Raw genomic sequence first — 20316 nt, forward strand, 5'->3', positions numbered from 1 at the left:
TCGGACAGGTACCTTAGTGTCCAGTAATGACTGATGTGTAGAATGATTGAATTTCGAACTTAAAAAGAAAAATATGAGGCATTGTTGAAGAAAAATCGTCGACCGGAGATGATATACGAGGGGAAGTGGATTTCTCAATGTAATCTTAACCAAAGGTTAGTGTCTAGTACTGATTGACGCATGGATTGACGTATGAAATGATTGAATGCAGTGTCAAAGCATTCCATGGTGGTAAGCTTTTCTCTCATTAGTCTCTCGAATGGAGAACACATAATTAGAGACGAGCAAACGAAAAACAACGCACAGGACACAAACACAGTACAATACACGATTTAAACGCAAAACACATTTAAACGAATGGCGCAGAGCACAGCGCTACCATGTCACAATCTCTCGAAAGTTCACAAAAGTCGAATAGTCGATATACGGTTTCTATCGTTTTCGATGTAGCGTGTTGCGTCATAATGACGTCACATCGTATCCAAGTCCGGTGAACTTAGCATCCTCCCTTCACGTAGCTTCACAGCTGTGACGTCACGACGTCTCCCTCTATTCTTACCTCCATGGTGTTTACGTTGATACTGTGATGAAGGGTATTCTGACTCTTCGTCCTGTTGTTAGACACATAGTCATATTGGTAACAGACAGGTAACAAGCGAGTTTACGCAGGCTAGCTTTGAAACTGGGCAGAAAGTATGTCTGATTCTGAAGATGATCTAACTGAGAAACAATTACGAATTATAGTACTAGGGGAACCCGCTACAGGGAAGGTGAGAGCTTTCAGGTCGTACATAGACACGTAATTGTCGTTTGAGGACGGAAAGGTCACTTGCAAGCTACTCGATGATAACGGAATTCGTTTTGTAATTTTGTGATATTAACGCCAGCTGTTGGAAACTATACTTTGTCTAGGTGTTGACAAAGTTCCGTGAACTGATCACAGATTTTGGATTAAATGTCAAAACAAGCGTGCAATCATGTTACAGGGAAATTTTCTGTTGGCATGGGATATGAGTAATAAAAAGAGATTCGTTGGTAATTCAGTTTTACTATTCAATCCATTTGGTTGTTGCCGTTGTTGTGGCAGTGGAAACCATGCCGTTAGATGAGAGGGAGTTGATAAACTTTAGTAATTATATACGCTGGTGATAGCCAGTCCGACAGCCTGGTATTAACAGTCACATTGAAAATTAGTGCAAACAACCACTTGAAAAAATTTGTATTGCACAAGCACTGTAATTTGTACGTACTTTGACGACTCTGAACTGTACTGAAATACTTGTAATTACTATTATTTTTCGTTTGGAATGTATTTATAATAGCTTTAATAAATCACTGAAACAAAAAACCTGCACATTAATGTTTTACCTTAAGGCATAAAATGAAATTTTCAGCTTTTGACCGGTACAGGTTGAATTCTACTCTGCATTAGCTTTGTTTATAATTATTTTTATATAAACACGATTCTTAAACGCTTATGGTTTTTGTTTAAAAGGCACACACTTTTTTTCTGTCAGGGCTTGCCACAAACTTATTTGTGTTGAGTCTCAAAATTTGATGCACCCAAAGTTTGGCTGTACCACTCACTTCTTTTGCAGACTTGTACTAATTACAGTTACATAAAGTTCCAAATCCTAGTGTAAAGCAGAATTTTTTTCATTAAAAAAATAAATAAGTTAGTAGAGGTGCAGTATTGACAATTTTGCAGCTGGAATTCTTTGAGTCGGTGAAATATATTTGTTATTCTTTGATAATATATTGGAAATTAATAATGATGTCCTCTTTGAAAGAGCCAGGTGCCAACTGAAATATGCCCTGCTTTCATGACAACTGACTGGACCCAATGTGCAATTGTCTTGTTGGTTTCATTTGCTTAGATAATCGCAGGTTCTCTGCATTTATTTCAAAAATGCAGTTATGTAGGTAGAACTGAGTTTGAAACTTCCTGGCAGATTAAAACTGTGTGCCAGACCGAGACTCAAACTCGGGACCTTTGCCTTTCGCGGGCAAGTGCTTTACCAACTGAGCTACCCAAGCACGACTCACGCCCCGTCCTCACAGCTTTAATTCCGCCAGTACCTTGTCTCCTACCTTCCAAACTTCACAGAAGCCTCCCTGCGAACCTTGCAGAACTAGCACTCCTGGAAGAAAGGATATTGCGGAGACATGGCTTAGCCACAGCCTGGGGGGATGTTTCTAGAAAGAAATTTTCACTCTACAGCGGAGTGTGCGCTGATATGAAACTTCCTGGCAGATTAAAACTGTGTGCCGGACCGAGACTCGAACTCGGGACCTTTGCCTTTCGCGGGCAAGTGCTCTACCAACTGAGCTACCCAAGCACACCTCATCTCCTACCTTCCAAACTTCACTGTGAGGACGGGGCGTGAGTCGTGCTTGGGTAGCTCAGTTGGTAGAGCACTTGCACGCGAAAGGCAAAGGTCCCGAGTTCGAGTCTTGGTCTGGCACACAGTTTTAATCTGCCAGGAAGTTTCATATCAGCGCACACTCTGCTGTAGAGTGAAAATTTCATTCTAGAACTGAGTTTGTTCACTGTGAAGCATTAAGCTGCAGTTGTGATTGGTGCTTGAGGCGAATATCAGTGATAACTCAGTGAGTGCTGAATTGGACTGGAAGATAATTAAGATACTGTGAATACTCCAGCTTTGTAGTTTATGAAAGACTGTAGCATAACAATTATTGAACAGAAACTATTGAAATACTTTCAACAATACAATTTTAGCTCTTTCAATTGTGTGCAATTATCGTTAAAAACAGAACAATCTTAAACATAATAATAGGGAGTAGAAACTAAGTAAAAAAGAGTTATTTCTGTAGAAATTATCCACATTCATATCAAAAGCAAACTTGCTGCTTATTTACACTTACATAATATAGTTTGCTACAGAGACAATAATATGCTCAGGAAGCAAACTGTGAATAATTAAGAAATTTTGCAGGATTTGATGATTCTAGACTCATTTTGAATTAATTGAATGAAGACTAGTTAGATACTTAGCGAAACAGATGCAAAAGTATAGAGAAATGATTATGAGATGGAGACAGAAATATGGACTATGAGAATTCAATCAGTAAAGAAGTTCAAAACCCACTAGCATGAGTCCTTCTATAGAGGTGAACTCTGCATATCACAATCCAGCGTAGAAAGAGAGAGTAGTAGAGGAGTAATATTGAAATAATGTTGGTCTGATTTAGCTTTTAGTACCCCACAAGGACCTCTTTTGAGTTGTGGAGAAGAATGAAATGTTGGCTAAAGTGCAGTTACAGTGTACCTGGATCTTCTGTTGAATGCTGCAGTTGGCAACTGTGTCATGACTGATGGGAAGTGACATGTGAGTTGGATGTCAGTAACCAGTGAGGTGACAAAACTGTCATTTGTTTTGGTAGAACATGTGAATTAATGAAGTTTGTTTTCGAGATTGAGAGTGAGAAGGAAACTAGATGTGCTGACACTGATCTGCTGCAAAAATGAGGTTAGGCTGGAATGTGACAGTTTGGTTGTGACTTGGTGAAGCCAACAGATGTGAATTGAAGAAAACTACGACATGCTGATAGATTGTGAAGCCCAAGGCTTAGGTCACATTGGAATGTGTCAAATTCATTGTGAGTTGGCGAAGTCAGCGAATTTCAGTGTGATTACCATAATAGATTGTTGTGTAGCGTGGCCCAAGATAACATTCACTGTAGCAATAACCGACTTGTATATCTTACTTCCAGTTTTGCAGAAAAGTCAGATGATATTATTAAACTGTAACCCGATAGAATAAAGTAATAACTAACTTTATTTATGAAACCTAGGAAATTATGAACAGGTATTCTGATTGGCTGCAGACAACCATCTCAGAATTCATCATGTATGCTTCCCACCACTCCTTGTGCATTTATGAAGGGCAGCATGCAACAGAAGGGCCAGGTTCACCATAACTGCATTTTTACTGGAATTTTGTAAGGGGAATGTGTCTAGTTAATGACCAACTTGACATTCAGTGCAAAAGCAAGTCGTTTCTGTTGAAGGCAGTACATGGCAGCAGTTATTTCAGTAGTCAGTTGACAGATACTACGGCTGTGATGCAACCTGCAGACATATTTAGGACAACTTACAATAGCAGTCGTCTCGCGTGCATAAGACAAAGGGAACCAAATATCTTTCCCTAATACTAGCAGTTTCCTGTTATAATTGTCATGATGGTTTCCTCCTGTGTGAAATACAGTGAGGTGTCGAAAGCCATGGAATAGCAATATGCACATATACATGTGGTGGTAGTATCAAGTACACAAGATATAAAAGAGCAGTGCATTGGCATACCTGTCGTTTGTGCTTATGTTATTCATGTGAAAAGGATTCTGATGTCATGGTGGCTGTATGGGCACTATCAGACTTTGAAGCAGAATGGTAGTTGGAGCTAGATGCATGGGACATTCCATTTTGGGTGCACAGCTTGTGGTCTAGTGACTAGCATTGCTGCCTCTGGATCATGGGGTCCTGGGTTCGATTCCTGGCCAGGTTGGGGATTTTATTCAGCCCAGGGACTGAGTGTTTGTGTTGTCCTCATCATTTCATCAGCATTTTTTGTGATAGTGGCTAGACTAGACTGTGTAAAAAATTGAACTGTGTAAAAATTGGGACTTTGTATAGGCTCTGATGACCGCACAGTTGCGTGCCCATCAAACCAAACATGATCATCATTCCATTTTGGAAATCATTAGGGAAATCAATATTCCGAGCGGACAATGCAGTGGCTGATAGAAATGCCACTGATCTCGGTTGATAAGTAACTAAACAACTGAGATGAGCAGCATTTCCATAGAGTTGTCAATGCTAACAGACAGTGCCCACATAGTACTTGAGACAGAAAACTGGCCGAAACCAGAGATTTATAACAGTGAAATTCTAATTGGAATATCATCACAAAGATTGTTGAACGCTGGTGGTGGAGGCGAGTTTATGGCATTAAAAAAATATGGTAATATCTAGTGATATCAGCACGGACTCAGAATGTGAATACTTTGATTGAAGATAAGTGTTAATAGTGGATCAGACATGCTCATTGGAATGCTTTTATAGACCTCCTGCCTCACCAACAGCAGTGGAAAAACAGTTAAGGGGAAACTTGGAGAATATTTCTTGTAAATTTCCTGGTCATGTTATAGTCGTAGGAGATTTTGACTTGCCAGACTGTGAAACTCAAGTGATTAGAATGGGTAATAGTGATAGAGAATCATGTGTAATTTTTCTAAGTGCTTTGTGGTCTAGTGGCCGGCATTGCTGCCTCTGGGTCACAGGGTTCCAGTTTCGATTCCCAGCTGGGTCGGGGATTTTCTCCACCCGAGGACTGTGTGTTTATGTTGTCCTCCTCATGTCATCATCATTCAGGAAAGTGGCAAGATTGGACAGTATACAGAATGGGACTTTGTACAGGCACTGATAACCACACAGTTGAGTACCCCACAAACTAAATATCAGTTTAGCCAGAGAACTGATTTGTAAAAATAACATCTTAGAGCGGCTGGTAACAAAACGACCCCGAACTAATCAAGTCAGCATAGAATAGGAAATCAATGATCATAAGGTTATTGCAGCATCACAGAATATGGCTTGAAATAGTAATACTAAGAAAGGCAGGAAGAGCTACAGGAGACAGATTTCAGATTACCTGACAGGTAATCACAAAAACTTCATCTCCTGTACTGATTGTTGAGCATCAATGGACAGCATTCAAGATCATCATGCAGTGTGCTTTAGGCAAATATGTCCCAAGCTTACTTGTGAGGGGTGGAAAAGACCCACCGTGATTGTCAACCATGTTGGGAAACTGTTACGAAAGCAAAGAAAGCTTCATGACAAATGAAGGAAAAATTAGCATAAGGAGGGCTTTGTATGAAGCTTTCAATGAGTACAAAAGTAAAACTGTAGCTACCAATTTGGCAAAAAATCCTAAGTAGTTCTGGTCTTATGGTAAATCAGTAAACAGATCAAAGCCGTCTGTCCAGGCACTCTTTGACCATAATGTCTTGGAGAAATGCCGGTTTTCCAAAACTGTTTCACAGATGAAGATAACACTGTAGTTTCATCTTTAGTCACACAAATGACAGATATCAAAGTAAGTGACCAAGGAAAAAAAACGCAACTGAAATCACTCAACAAAGGAAAGGTCACTGTTGCTGACAGAATACCAGTGTGACTCTACACAAATTATGCAAAAGAACTTGCCCCTCTTCTAACAGCAGTGTGCTATAGGTCTCTTGAGGAGTGACATGTTCCATATGATTGGAAAAAGCTCCGGAGCCCAAAAATCTCTTCTGTAAGAACCAACATTGGTTCCAAAGACAACAATCATGTGAAACCCATCTGGCTCTGTCTATCCATGAGACACAGAAAACGATAGATACAGGCACCCTGGTAGATGTCATGTTCCTTGACTTCCGAAAGGCATTAGATACAGTTCTCCACTGCTGCCTAATAAACAAAATGCGTTTAATCACTCTGAATGAAGACAAGTCTTCAGACGTAAAAGTAACTTCGGATGTGCCCCAGGGGAGGACCTTTACTTTTCACAATGTAGTAGATAACATCAGAAGCTCAGTGAGGCATTTCACGAATGGTCTGTTATTTACAGAGAAGTCGCAATGCTGGAAAATTGCAGCAAAATGCAGGAAGATTTGCAGAAGATTGAGGCTTGGTGCAGCGAGTGGTAATTGATCCGCAACATAAACAATTGTGATGTACTGCAAATATATAGAAAGAAAGACCCTTTACTGTATGATTACAAAATTGCAGAACAATCTCTGAAAGCAGTTGCTTCCATAAAATATCTAGGAGTATGCTTGTGTAGCAATTTGAAGTGGAATGACCACATAAAATTAATCACAAGGCAGATGCCAGACTGAGATTCATTGGGAGAATCCTCCGGAAATATAGTCCACCAAAAAAGGAAGTAACTTTCAAAACACTTGTTCGACCAATACCTAAATATTGCACATCAGTATAGGATCTTTACCAGATAGGACTGATAGAGAAAATAGAGAAGATCAGCTCGTTTTGTTATACATTCATTTAGTAAACATGAAAGGATCTCAAGAGATGCTCAGCCAACTCAAGTGGTAGACACCGAAAGAGAGGCATTCTGCATCATGTTATTGTCTACTGTTAAAGTTCTTAGAGTGAACATCATAGTAGAGCCAACCAATACACTGTTTCCTCCTACATATACCCTGTGAAAAGACCATGAAGATAAGAGAGATTCGAGTCCATACGGAGGCTTACCAGCAATCATTCTTCTCACAAACCATACGTATCTGATTAATGAAAACACCACTGACAGCTGGTAAAACTTGGTTTTAATTGACTATGCTACCAGTTTCATGGCATTACCCCGATCTTCAGGTGCAACCTACTTATTTAAGAATTGAAGTATAAACTGTGTTGCAGATTTGTGCTATTATGTAAAGATTATTTGCAGACTTATACTCATAAAAATTATTACATTAACCCATCATAGGTCAAACCAACAACCTAGTCAAGGTATTGCCATTCTGAGAATATTGTCAGTATTTAAAAAGTGTATACTAACGAAGGCTACTTGGGAAGGTGGGCCATGTAATATTCCCTATTAATGTTGCCAGATAGATCAAACAGATTTACTGGCCATCCATTGCATCTGCAAGTATCTCTAAGAAAAGAGAGAGTGTTGAAAGCTAAAACTGCTTTTGAAGATATTAGCCCATAAAAGAGCTAACAGTGAAAAAATAACAATGAAAACAATCAGTATTTGACAAAATAATTTAACAGGATAGATAAAAGAAACCTACTCACCAAGCGGTGGCAGAACACACACCCTCCTCTTTCCTAAAATAAATCCCTTTTTGTAAACCTCTCCAGTCCTTTTCCTTCATCCCTCATCCTCTTCCTTCAGCCCTTCTGCCTGAAGAAGGAGCCACTGGCTACAATGGCTTGCCTAATTATAACTTTCTTTTGTGTGTGTTCTGCTGCCACTCGGTGAGTAGATCTTTTTACCTATCCAATGAAATTAGCAGTGAAAATAGTGCAATTGATAGGTGCAAAGTAGAATAAATTAACCAGGCCTCTATCTTACCATCTCTAACTATGTACAGAAGGCACTGCTTGCAAGAGTAGGCCCTACCTTCACTGGCCAACAGGAAACACTGACTGCCCAGGTAAATAATAACTATGACATGGACACTGTGTTGTAATGTACATGAGACTAAGAGTGCTGGGTTGTTCCCTTTTTTGTGAGTATAAGTCTGCAAATAATGTGAATATAATAGCACAAATTTTCAGTACGGGGTAGTGTGAGGTGCTGTGCCACGGTTCACGCGGCTCCCCCCATTGGAGGTCCTCACCTTTCAACGATGTTTTCATTCTTCATTACCTTCAACAGCTGCAGATGCCAAGCATGAAAAATTGTTTGTGGAGTGTAGATGTAGACATACATCCCAGCAAAGCAAATGGACAAAGGATTTCACAATAGGAACATGGAATATGAGGACGATGCAAGAAAATGATGTATGGCTATAGGAAATAAGATGGCAAAAAAATGGGTAGACTGACAAACCTGAGTACCCTTTAGCATATAGCTGACCAGAAGAAAGAACTTGCAAATTTGGAACAGAATTTGTAACAACTAGGAAAGCAAGAAAAAGCTTATTAGAATTAAACCACAAATGAAAGAATTTGCAGAGGGAAATTTAGGAACATTTCAGTAGTAAATGCATATACGAAGAAAGGGATGATATAATAAAAGAAGAGTTGTGTGATGACCTGGGAGAAGTATGTTGTGCAGTACATAAATATGATTTTATGTTAGTAGTAGGAAATTTTACGCAATGGGAGGCAAAGCATCACTGTGGAGTCTCTGGAAAACATTCAGTGCACAAGAAAACAATGAGAATGGAGTCTGTTGTGCCAATCCACAGCAAGGAATAATTTTATAATTAAGAGCACCTGCTTTCTGCATCTGGGTACCTGGAAGTCTGCAGTCAAAGGAATAATCAACCAGATTTATCATATTTTAGTGAATGCCTGCAATTGCACCTCAGTTATAGACGAATTGAGCTGCAGAGAACCAAATTGTGATTCAGGTCACTATGTGGTAAAATCAATCTTGAGAGAGAAGCAATTGTTAGTAGATAGCAGTAGAACAGAAAATAGGATGAACTGGAACTTAGACAAACTTTGCATTTGATATGAAATAAAAAAAAATATGAACCAACACTAAGTAGGAAATTGAGTAATGAAGACCTACCATCAGAAGTAGGCAAAAGATGGAGCAGAATTGGAAAAGCCATTAAGGATGCTGCAGAAGAAATAAAAGCAGTGAGAACAAGTAGAATAATCTAGGAATTGTTTGATGAAGATTGCAGGTTAGCAGTAGAGGAAAAGAAAATGGCAATAATGAGATTGTCACAAAGAGGAACCAAAAACAATATGAACTACTGTGTATAGAGAATTAAGGAGAAGAGCTAACAGACTGTGCAAAAAAAAAGTAAAGACAATGGATAAAGAAGGAATTTTGAGAGCTAAAGGTACAGAGTGAAATGAGAAAGTTTTATCATGCTGTAGGCAAAATAAGGAGCAGATCCCAGCCAAACATAAAGGCATTTTTGAGCTAAGATGCGAAGATGATAAGGGAGGAAGAACAGAGAGTGACCAGATGGACAGAATACTTCAAAGATGCACTATAACTAGCCTAGAAGAAGAACAGACAACCTTGTATGAAGAAAGAGAGGAGCTGAAAGTAGGCAATGACATGAGAGAGCCAACATTGCAAGAAGTTTCTCTGGTGTCCACAAGATGAAAAACAATCAAATCCCCGCATGGAAAACTGGATTAATGATCTCCACTTATAAGAAAGGGGATAGAACAGCATGTAAAAATTACAGAAGTATCTCACTATGAAGGATACAGAAGTGTGTAGAAGGCATACTTCGGGAATATCAGTGTGGTTTTCAGACAGAGGAACAACTGATCAAATATTTGTGATCAGACAAGTGATGGAAAAGTTCTATGACCATAATATAATTCTGCACTTCCTATTTATCAATTTCAAACAATCCTTTGACAGCATAAATTGGCAATAATTATACAGTGCTGAGAGAAGTTGGTATATGTGCTAAACTAAATAAATGTAATCAGAATGACAATGATTGAGATAAGAGCAAAAGTAAAGATATTCCATAGCACACATGAAAACCTTGCCTTTAATAAAGGAGTCAAGCAATATGACAGTCTTTCTGCTGTCATATTCAATATAGCCCTGCACAGCATACTGAATAAAATCAATATAAGAGGCGCCATATCTATGAAAAGTGGCCAGACTTGGGGGTCAGCTATGGTGTAGAGGTGGTCGAGTACCGGGTTTTTCAGGTGGCGGTGTTGGCAATGGGTGGCTAGGGAAACTTCACTGCATGAGACAACACATTTTATTTGTCTTAGATTACAATTCCAGAGTGCTCTGACACCCCCAGATTCGCTCTCTGCAGGTGTGTGGTCCATCAGCGATGCCAGTGATGTTGGAAGGCTGTGGCTATGAGATAGCCATCAGACTTCCACATCCTGCTTTACCAATACTGTTTACCACACTCAGCAGTGCCTACCTGAGCTAGCCCTATGCACCCTGAGTGAGCAGTGCCAGTGACGCTTATATCCAATGGATTTCCATAGATGGACATGGCTACTGGGTCTCAGAAGCTGACACTGGTGTGGAGGGCTGGTGGAATTACCACCCTGTCTGCGAACCACTGCCCTCCAAGGCAGAAATTTGGTGCTGCTGTGGCACCTGAGTGACGGCTCCCATTGTGTCACCTAAGTCTGCAGGGAAGGCTTAGAATTATGAGGTGTTCTGGTGGAGCTGGCTGCCCAGACCGGTGTTGACTGCTGGCTGCCAATAGTGCGTTGGAGCCTGACATGCATCCGAGGTCATGGAGTGTGTTGCAAGATTCCTCGTATCATAGGCATAGGCTAGAAACAGAGGATATTTATAGCAATTACCAGCGGTCTTATTGTGCCATTACACTGGTTCCAGGCATGTACAGATCAATACTTATGTGATCCAACATTGTGGGAATATACTGCAGGTGGGCCTGTTATTGCGTGGCCTCTCTGCGATGTCAGCACAGTTGTGCCACTTAACCTGGCTGCCTTGCTGTGTGCAAACAGGGTTGCTTGTCAAATTTTATATCAGCACCTCTGTGCCTAATACACAGTTTCAGTGGAGCTACTTTAATTTAGTAACACCCAAAATTTAGTGATGGTGTTACAGTGTATAACTCCATAGTTTGCCTGCTTTCACATATGAGCCAAAGATATGGATGCTGACAGAAAATGACAAAAATACTTTAAGAACCTTTGCATGAAAAGTACTATGCAAAATTTATGCCAATAATGGAGGGAGAAGGGTACAAGATATGCTATAACACCAAATTACAAGCATTAGTAAAAGGAAGAGATGTAGTAAAATTTGGCAAGTAACAATGAATAAAATTGCTAGAGTACATAAAAAGAATGTGAGAGGACAGAATACGAAATAAAATGAAAAGTGTCATCCATGATACTACATAAAATGCCAAATGGTAAGCACCCGAGGAAGCTCAGTCTTCATTGGCTGGGTACAGGATTAGGAAATCAAGGGCTCCCAGTCTGTGGGCTGATGAGTACAACCATTCCTCTGGAACAGCAAACACTCGGCTTGTTTTAGTTTGCCTTTGAAGTGCAGCAGTGGGATGCTGTGTGTCACAGGATTGGGGTTTCTAATTTAACCATGTAGATCTCGAGAATGGTACAAACCTCAAAAAGAAATAAACCCTCAACCTCTAGATATGCTGGGTGCCAATAGAGATGATGGGTGTTGAGTTGAAGCAGTCATTATCAAGCAAAATCTAGGATACCTGTCACAACCATGTTGTATAAGGCTTAGCTGAGCATATTGGGCTCTGTTAGTAATGGACATGTATTTCCATATCCTATAAAAGGATGAAATGGCTCATGAGTTTCTCAATCAATTCACCTCCAGTGAATCAGGTGGACCATTGGTTAGTATTAACATGCAAGCAAGTAGGCTTGTCGTACAAAGCTTTCAACATTAGAAAATAGAAATGTCCAAAGTAACAGGGCACAGCTGTTCTATTCATTAAAGAGAAAGACATAACTTTTGAGACAGTGCCAGCTTCATACATACAAAAACCATTAAAATGATTACTAAAATTTTAAAGTCTGTAAAGCACCTCCAGAAAGGTGTACTTCTAATAGAAACATCTGCTGTCAAACAAGCAAAACAGCTACTGAAATGTCATAAAATAGATATAACACCTAGTGAATTTTGAATGACCCAAGATACTTAATGCTTATAAAGGGGTTATTATATTCTGGGAAATGGTGAATATTGATGCAAAGGATTTGGAGCATGAGTGGTCTGATGATAGAGGGATGCAAGTGAAACATAATATGAAACAGGTAAATGGCGAGCTTCAAAAAACTGCTGCATTTATAACAATATTAGATACAACTACCTTGCCAGAGCAAATTAAGGCAGGCTTCCTCCAGGTGAAAGTGGAACTTTTGGCATCTGTGACAAGACATTTCATGAAGTAGGTGTGAATTACCCTGACAGTCACATTTACTGGAACCACAACTTTCATGTATCCCATAAAGGAAAGAAGGTGCAAGGGATTAAAATCACAAAGAGAATGTCGTATAATGAAGCAAAGTTGATGTTCAGTTCATTAAAGCTGCCCAGCTTCACTTCATCATTCACATCCATGGTAAAAAATCCTGTAATAAAAATTAATACTGTCACACAGATACAAACTAATAGGAAAAATGCAAATCTGTGTTTCTGCCAGTGTATATGTACTTCCACTCCTACAGCTACCAGAGCAGCAGTGGCAAGCTTCACAACAGCTTTTTTGAGAAGGGTTCATCTGCAGAAGTAGTCTGCTGTGAGGAACCAACCAGACCCACCTCAAATCCACAAAGATTGTTTGCTTACAGCCTCAGCAGTAAGTTAAGGGGGAAAAAAAACAGAAATCACCTACAGTTAGAAATGGCTGCTATATTTCAGTGGAATGTCAGTGGATTAAGGATTCATGTGGAGGAACTAGAACTCTTAGCACAAATGAAGCGCATGTGTTTTTGTGTTCAGGAGACTCACCTCAGAGGCCATTGCCTCTGTGTTCAGGGGTTATAGCCAACACAGAAAGCATGACCTTAATGGGGAGAGGGTTAAAAGTGAAATGGCTGTATCCATCAATGATGAATACCACTCTTTGAGTCTCCTCCTTACACACTGTGTTGCAAGCAGTTGCTGCAATAGTGCATACACCATATAAGATTACTATATCCTTCTTATACTTGCCCTCTAATGTAACGCCAGACAATGAGGCTCTCAACGACTTCACCACACAGCTCCTTTGGTAATTTCTTTTTTGAGGAAATTTTTGTGCACATCTTATATTATTGGCCTTCACTATGACCTACCCCTAATTTTTGTGCACATCTTATATTATTGGCCTTCACTATGACCTACCCCTGAAGTTAAGCTGTAAAATACCTCTTGTTTTCAGAAGACATATGCCTTCTAATAATGGGACAGCGTATAGACTTCAGCAATGCCATAGCGTTATTTTCTGTCATCAATTTACTCTCCAGTTCATGCATATGCTAGTCAGTGGGAAGTGATGCTTGTTGGCCATTTCCCAATCTGGATACCTCTACTAGACAGAGCAATGCTCAGAGGAATGCCGCCTGGACGGATGCTCAAACAGGAGAAATGGGCACTCTATAGCCAACTCTCTCTCTCTCTCTCTCTCTCTCTCTCTCTCTCTCTCTCTCTCTCTCTCTCTGTGCATGTGTGCATTTTGTATACAATGATAGTATTGTTTAGGAAAATTATAAAATTCTGAACAGCTAGTGTTACCATTGATGAAGTACATTTGGTGTTAATGTAGTAGACAAGCACACTGTATCACTGTAAAAGTCTTAAAAACTAATGTCAATAACTGAGATGTTAAAGTACTGTTTTAAATTATAAAATGAATTGTTTGATAATCAGTTATACCTGTTCATTTAAAAATTATTATAGGCAGATAGTGACAATTTGTTGAAGATTCTGATTGTGTTTATTTTTTGCAAGTTTACCATATTTGGTAGTCTGCACCTTGGTATACCTAAACTTGCCTTAGCAACATCAGTCGATGGGAAATCCACAAAGGAATATCAACAATGTAGGATATATAGATTGCTACTTACCGTAAAGAAGACACGTTAAGTTGCAGACAGGTACAATTAAAAGACACTTATACAAAGCTTTCGGCCACAGCCTTCATTGGCAAAAGAGAAACACACACCATTCACACACACTAGCAAGCACACCTCATGCACGCATGACCGCCAACTCCAGCAGCTCAGGCCAGTAAGCAACTATTACGTGGGATGGCAGCATCAATCTGAAGGGGTTGGGGAAGGGGAAGTGATAGTAGTGTACAGGTGGGGGGACAGAGGAACACTGTCTGGCAGAGCATGGAGGGACTAGAATGCCAAAAGGTGTGGTGTCAGGGATTGTGGGGCAGGGAGGAGGGGAAGAAAGGAGTGGAAAGGAGAGGAGAGGGAAAGATGGGCAGGTGTATTGGCAGAGGGTGGCAAAGAGTCTGGGAGACGAGAATGGGAAGGAGATGATAGGACAGAGGGGGTGGAAAATGTTGTATTGAGGGTGTGGGGACAGTATGTTACCATAGGTTGAGGCCGGGATAGTAATGGGAGTGGAGAATGTGTTATAAGGGTGATTCCCATCCGCACATTTCCGAAAAGCTGGTGGTGGAGGGGAGGAATCAGATGGCTTGGGTAGTGAAGCAGCCATTGAAGTCAAACATGTTATGCTAGCTGATTGTTGTGCCACAAGGTGGTCTACTTTGCCCTTGGCCACAGTTTGGTGGCGGCTGTTCAGCCTAGTGGACTGCTGGTTGTTGGTCATATCAATGTAAAAAGCTGTGCAATGATTACGGCAGAGCTGGTAAATGACATGGCTGCTTTCACAGGTGGCTCGGCTTCTGATGGGGTAGCATATACCTGTGACAGCACTGCAATAGGAAGTGCTTTGTGGGTGGATTGGGCAGGTCTTGCACTGGGCCTTCCTCATTGGACTAGGATGTTGTAGAGGTTGGGTGGGCGACAGAACATTTGTTGTTAAATTTGCTTTATTTCTTCCCTGACTATAAGTTCTTTATTATTGATTTTGTTGTAAATGCCACAAATATAAATTTATAGGTGAACAAGTGTTAGTACTACGCTCCATAGCAACCTTTTTATACATTATATGTGCTTTGCTTTCTTTCCCAAAAATGTTAATTATGTGAGGGGAATGTCCCCAGACAAGCAGGTCATAAGAAGTAAGTGAGTGGAAGAGTCCAAAGTACATCACACAAAGGTAATCACTGTTTACCGCATCTCTTAGTTTCCACATGAGGTAAGTTACTCACAATATCTTTTCAAAATATGGTTGATATGGTTCTCTCAACAGAGTTCGGAATGAATATGGACATATAAGAGTTTAACAGATTTAGTTTATGAGTTCTCTGACAGCCAGAAAAGGAGCTTTTGTGTTTAGACCGGATTTCAGAGGAGTTTATTAGCAGTAAACCATTTCAGTGAAAAATTAAGTGGTTCCCTTGTCTTCTGATTGAGAGCCACAATTACCTGATGCATGATATGCAGTGTCATTCATCAGCATAGTATATTGGAGACTGAGCTACATGATGGGGCATATCATGATTGTAGTAATGACAAAGAATGGTCTATGGATAGAACCATACAGAAACCCAGTGTTAATTTTAAATGATGAGGAACAACCTTTTCTGGTTGAGGCAAACAGTTTTCTGCTATCTAAGTTGGGAGAAGTTACTGGCAATATGGGACTGTATGCCATAGACCTCCAGCTTTGTTACTAAATGTCACATGGACTGCAGCTTATTTGCTTATGTCACACAAAACAAGATACACAAACTTATTCCTTTGAAAAACTGTTAAAGCAAATCAACATTTTCTAGCTATAATGATATTTCTGTTCTTTCAAAAACAAAATTGATCCTCACTGAGCAGGCTGTGCTTAATGGGGTGTACAATATTGTCACAAATACCTTCAAAACTGTTAGCACAATTGAGAGGTAACTTAATAACAGTTTATCATCTTTTTTAAAATACTGGAACATCTTTTGAGATTTTTTCACTTATAAGGAAAGGCTCCGGTCTCTAAGCATTTATCAAAAACAAAAACCAATGGTTAAGAGCACAGGTGTTTTTTAATATATTGGACAACCAGTAATATTCCATACTTGAGGAATTTGAGAAATTGGACACATTTATAACTCATGGCTCTGACATGACATACTGTAGTGAGGCACTAAGCAGGTCATTTGCAGGTGGGCCTGGTGCTTTGAGTCTGTCTGCTATTTCTTTGACTGAATTTACAAAATTCTCATTTAATTCCTGGGATCAAGCTGAGCTCTGGTGTAGCTAACAGAGTCCTCTCATTTTATGACCATCCCATGCTGCCTTGCACTTATTGGAAGCTTCTTCTATGAGCTTTTCTTAGGCAGCTTTTACTATTATTATTATTATTATTATTATTATTATTATTATTATTATTGCTAAAGCTTAAGGCAAAGAATAAAGTGGACATTACTATTGTCAACAAGAGGTATTGATATAGTGACTGAATGGAATGGAACACCCCCCCCCCCCCTTTTTTTCTTCCCCCCAAACAAGGCATTAACATTTTCACTGTTGTGCAAGTATTTTCGGTGCACTGCAGATACATAGATGAATGGGGATAAGAAATCAGATGGAATTCTGTAACTCTGTAATGAGCCACCAGAGACCACAAATTACTTGTACCAGAATACTAAGAAAGTATCCATGAACTACCTCCAAAATTTTGTTAGTGGGGTTTGGATTTACCCAATATTTGTTTATTTGCATTAGGAGAAAAACAGATACTTTTAAAAAAGGCAATGTTATTCCTCTTGTACAGCTCAGCTGCTGTTTTCATCTAATACTTCGAAGTATTTATGTAACTTTACACAGGCCATTATAAACTGTCTGTATGCAGTGCATTGGCACTTGTCTAATGTAAAGGGAGGCATTAGAGTTACTATACGGGATTTTCATAATTGAGTCCAAACATTTTGGTAAATTATAGAAATGTTTAAATGTTTGATTATTTTTAAATACCATGTCCAATGTTCACTAGCAACCTATTTTAGCTTAATTTCATTCATCATAATAATTTTTTTGAGCTTAGTATGATGTGTTTCAAGAAAGTGTTGTGCTAAGCATGAAAAAATATGTAGCTGGCACAGTATTTCATTATTTAAGTCATAATCTTTTGAGTTAGTCATAAATTCACTTTAGTTATTTAACAATGGAAAATCCACGATGGAATAATGACAATGTTATGAAAAGGATAGACTGCTACTCATCACATAATGGAGAAGTCGAGTTGCAGACAGGTGCAACATTAAGACTGTCAGAAACAGCTTTTGGCCAAACGGCCTTCTTCTAACATGGATAACACACACACATTCACTCAAGCACAACTCACACACACTTGAACACTGTTTCTGGCAACTGAGGCTGGACTGCTAGCAACTGAGCCTGATGAGAGAAGCAGCCTGGGTGGCGAGGGTGAGGAGGAGGCTGGAGTGGAGAGGGGGAAGGATAGAAGGTTGCGGTTGGGTATAGTGTTGCTTGTGGGACCATGCAGGGTCATAGTAGGGAGAGGGTAATGGGTTGGGGGAGGGGAGGGGGGGAGGAGCAGAAAAGCAGAGAAGTAAAGGGGGGGGGGGGGGGGGGAATAGACTAGTGGGTGCATTGGTGGACTAGAAGTCTATGTAGTGCTGGAGTGGGAACAGAGAAGTGGAGAGGTGGGTCAAGGATGCCAGGCAGGCTACGGGAACATAGGATATTTTGCAGGGAGAGTTCCACCTGTACAGTTCAGAAAAGCTAATGTTGGTAGGATGGATCCAGATGGCACAGGCTGTGAAGCAGTCATTGAAGTAAAGTATGGTGGGCAGCATGTTCAGCAACTGGGAGACAGCTGGACCACAGTTGCTGAACATTCTGCCCAACACAACATGCTACATGTTCCTGTAACCCCCCTGGCCGTAACCTTCAAGGGACCGATGACCTAGCAGTTTGGTCCCATCCCCCCTCTTTTTAACCAGCCAACCAACTTAACCTTCGCTACTCCATATCCTTCACTCATGTATCTCCTTCCCTTTTCCCGCTACGGCACTACATAGCCTTCTATTCCACCAATGCACCCACTAGTCTCTCTCTCTCTCTCTCTCTCTCTCTCTCTATCTATCTCTATCTCTCTCTTTTCCCCCTCTTCTACTTCTCTCCTTTTTTTGCGCCTCATCCCCAGTTGCACTTAGCAGCACTACCCTGCCCCATCACATCCATGCAGGCTCCCACAAGCAGCACTACATCCTCCTGCTACCCCTCCTCAGCCTCCTCCTTACCCCCACCACCAAGATCGCTTCTCCCACATGCACAGTTTCTTGCAATCCAGCCTCAGTGGCCAGAAACAGTGAATTACGTGTGTTTTCTACATTAGGAGAAGGCCTTTTGGCCGAAAGCTCACATGTGTAGCAGTCTTTTTGTTGTGCCTGTCTGCGACTCAGCATCTCCCCTATATGGTGAGTAGCAATCTAACCTTTTCATAGAACTGTCACTTTAATTATAAACCAAAAATACCTTTAGATAATTTATATGTTGGCGTGTAAGCATAACAGCCCATAGGTCCCTGAAGAGGCTTCTGCAACATCTTCAATTATCAGCATTACACAATATTCTTATTGCATGGTTTTGTAGAGTGAACACCTTTTCAGCTTCACTGCAATGCCCCAGAAGGTTAGGCCACAGCACAGAACTGAGTGGAGGCTGCGAAGTATGCTAGCAGTACCAAAAAACATATGTATATATGTTATTGGATATAGATTTCACTTTTTATGCAAAACACTGTTTTTTCTTGTTACCCAAACATGTTTTGGTACCTTTGTGCCATAATCTATGGGTTTTGTTTATTGAAAAACTTGATCTTACATTATATGGTTTTGCAGTACCAGCTGTATGGTGTCCTGCACTGATAGCTTGTCCTATTTTAATGTGACAGATCCTTCTTCATTCATGTTCTGAGAGTGATTGCGCGAGCGTGCGTGTGCGTGCGCGCACGCACACACACATTAAATGTGCTTTGTGTGATTTTGGTTTAGCAAATAACTTTTCACTTAACAAAACTTGGTGCAACCGATGTTGTGTTTCCTATGACACCATACAAGTGGTCCTGCAAAACCCTATAATGTAAAATCTAGTTTTTCAATAAACAAAACCCACTGATGAAGGTGCAGAGGTGCTAAAACATGTTGGGCAACTAGAAAAAACAGTACTTTGCATAAAAGGTGGAACCTATATCCAATAATTTTTACTGCAAACACGGAAAAAAATACAAGAGCTGCAAATTCAAAAGATGGCATTTATTTCTAAGTGCAATGCAAGAAGAACTGAGCTTTTCTGTTGATTTACCCAGGTGCTGGTGCCTCCTTGGTTTATTATTCATCTGGGTAGCTAGGAAATTCACACATACAGTCTGTACAAGAGAAACCCTGAAAAATTTTAGAATGCCATGGCTCCAAAAACAAATGAAGTTTGTATTTGATAGCTGCTTTCTAATTTTTGTGAGCTGATTGCCATGCAATTTGTTCGATTTGCTCTAACAGTTTTCTAATTATTATATCATTTTTTAAAGATTTTGTGTGGATAAAAAAATAAATTTGACTAGAAAACATTTCCAGGCTATGATTTTTTATGATTTTAATTCATCATTAATATTGAAACAGTACCAGTATGAAGATTGCCTTATAAATACATTTGTCAAAGAAGCCCCATCTGAGGCAACTGGTACAGCAAATTCAAAAGAGAATGGTTTTTTTCTTAGTGGCAAATTTCGTGAAGGGTGTCCAAAATAGCCACTTGAAGCAGATCAATGGACGTCTTATGAATGTATCAGATTGACATTGAGTATTGATTTGAGTCAAATCCACAACATTTTGCATCAACAACTAGATGTGAGAAAACTTTGTTGTCAATGGATTATATATAAACTGACTCTCACTCAAACAAAATGGATTGAGTGTTGCAGAAAAACAGAATAAAAATACCAAGGTGGCACTTCATATTTGGTTTGTAATATTGTTACTGATGGTGTATCTCGTATTTGTTGTTATTAT

General features: G+C 39.9%; 1 protein-coding gene across 1 annotated transcript in view; it reads left to right on the plus strand.

Moving 5' to 3' along the window:
• The first annotated feature begins 539 nt into the window (after positions 1 to 539).
• Positions 540 to 20316, plus strand: part of LOC126473879 (ras-related protein Rab-28-like) — a 44108-nt gene continuing 24331 nt past the window's right edge. The window contains exon 1 of the mRNA XM_050101216.1: positions 540 to 770. Coding sequence (XP_049957173.1) covers positions 696 to 770 — 75 coding nt within the window. The 5' untranslated portion in view covers positions 540 to 695. The remainder of the gene's footprint in view (positions 771 to 20316) is intronic.

Source organism: Schistocerca serialis, chromosome 4 (genome assembly GCF_023864345.2).
Source record: "Schistocerca serialis cubense isolate TAMUIC-IGC-003099 chromosome 4, iqSchSeri2.2, whole genome shotgun sequence".
Taxonomy (NCBI): domain Eukaryota; kingdom Metazoa; phylum Arthropoda; class Insecta; order Orthoptera; family Acrididae; genus Schistocerca; species Schistocerca serialis.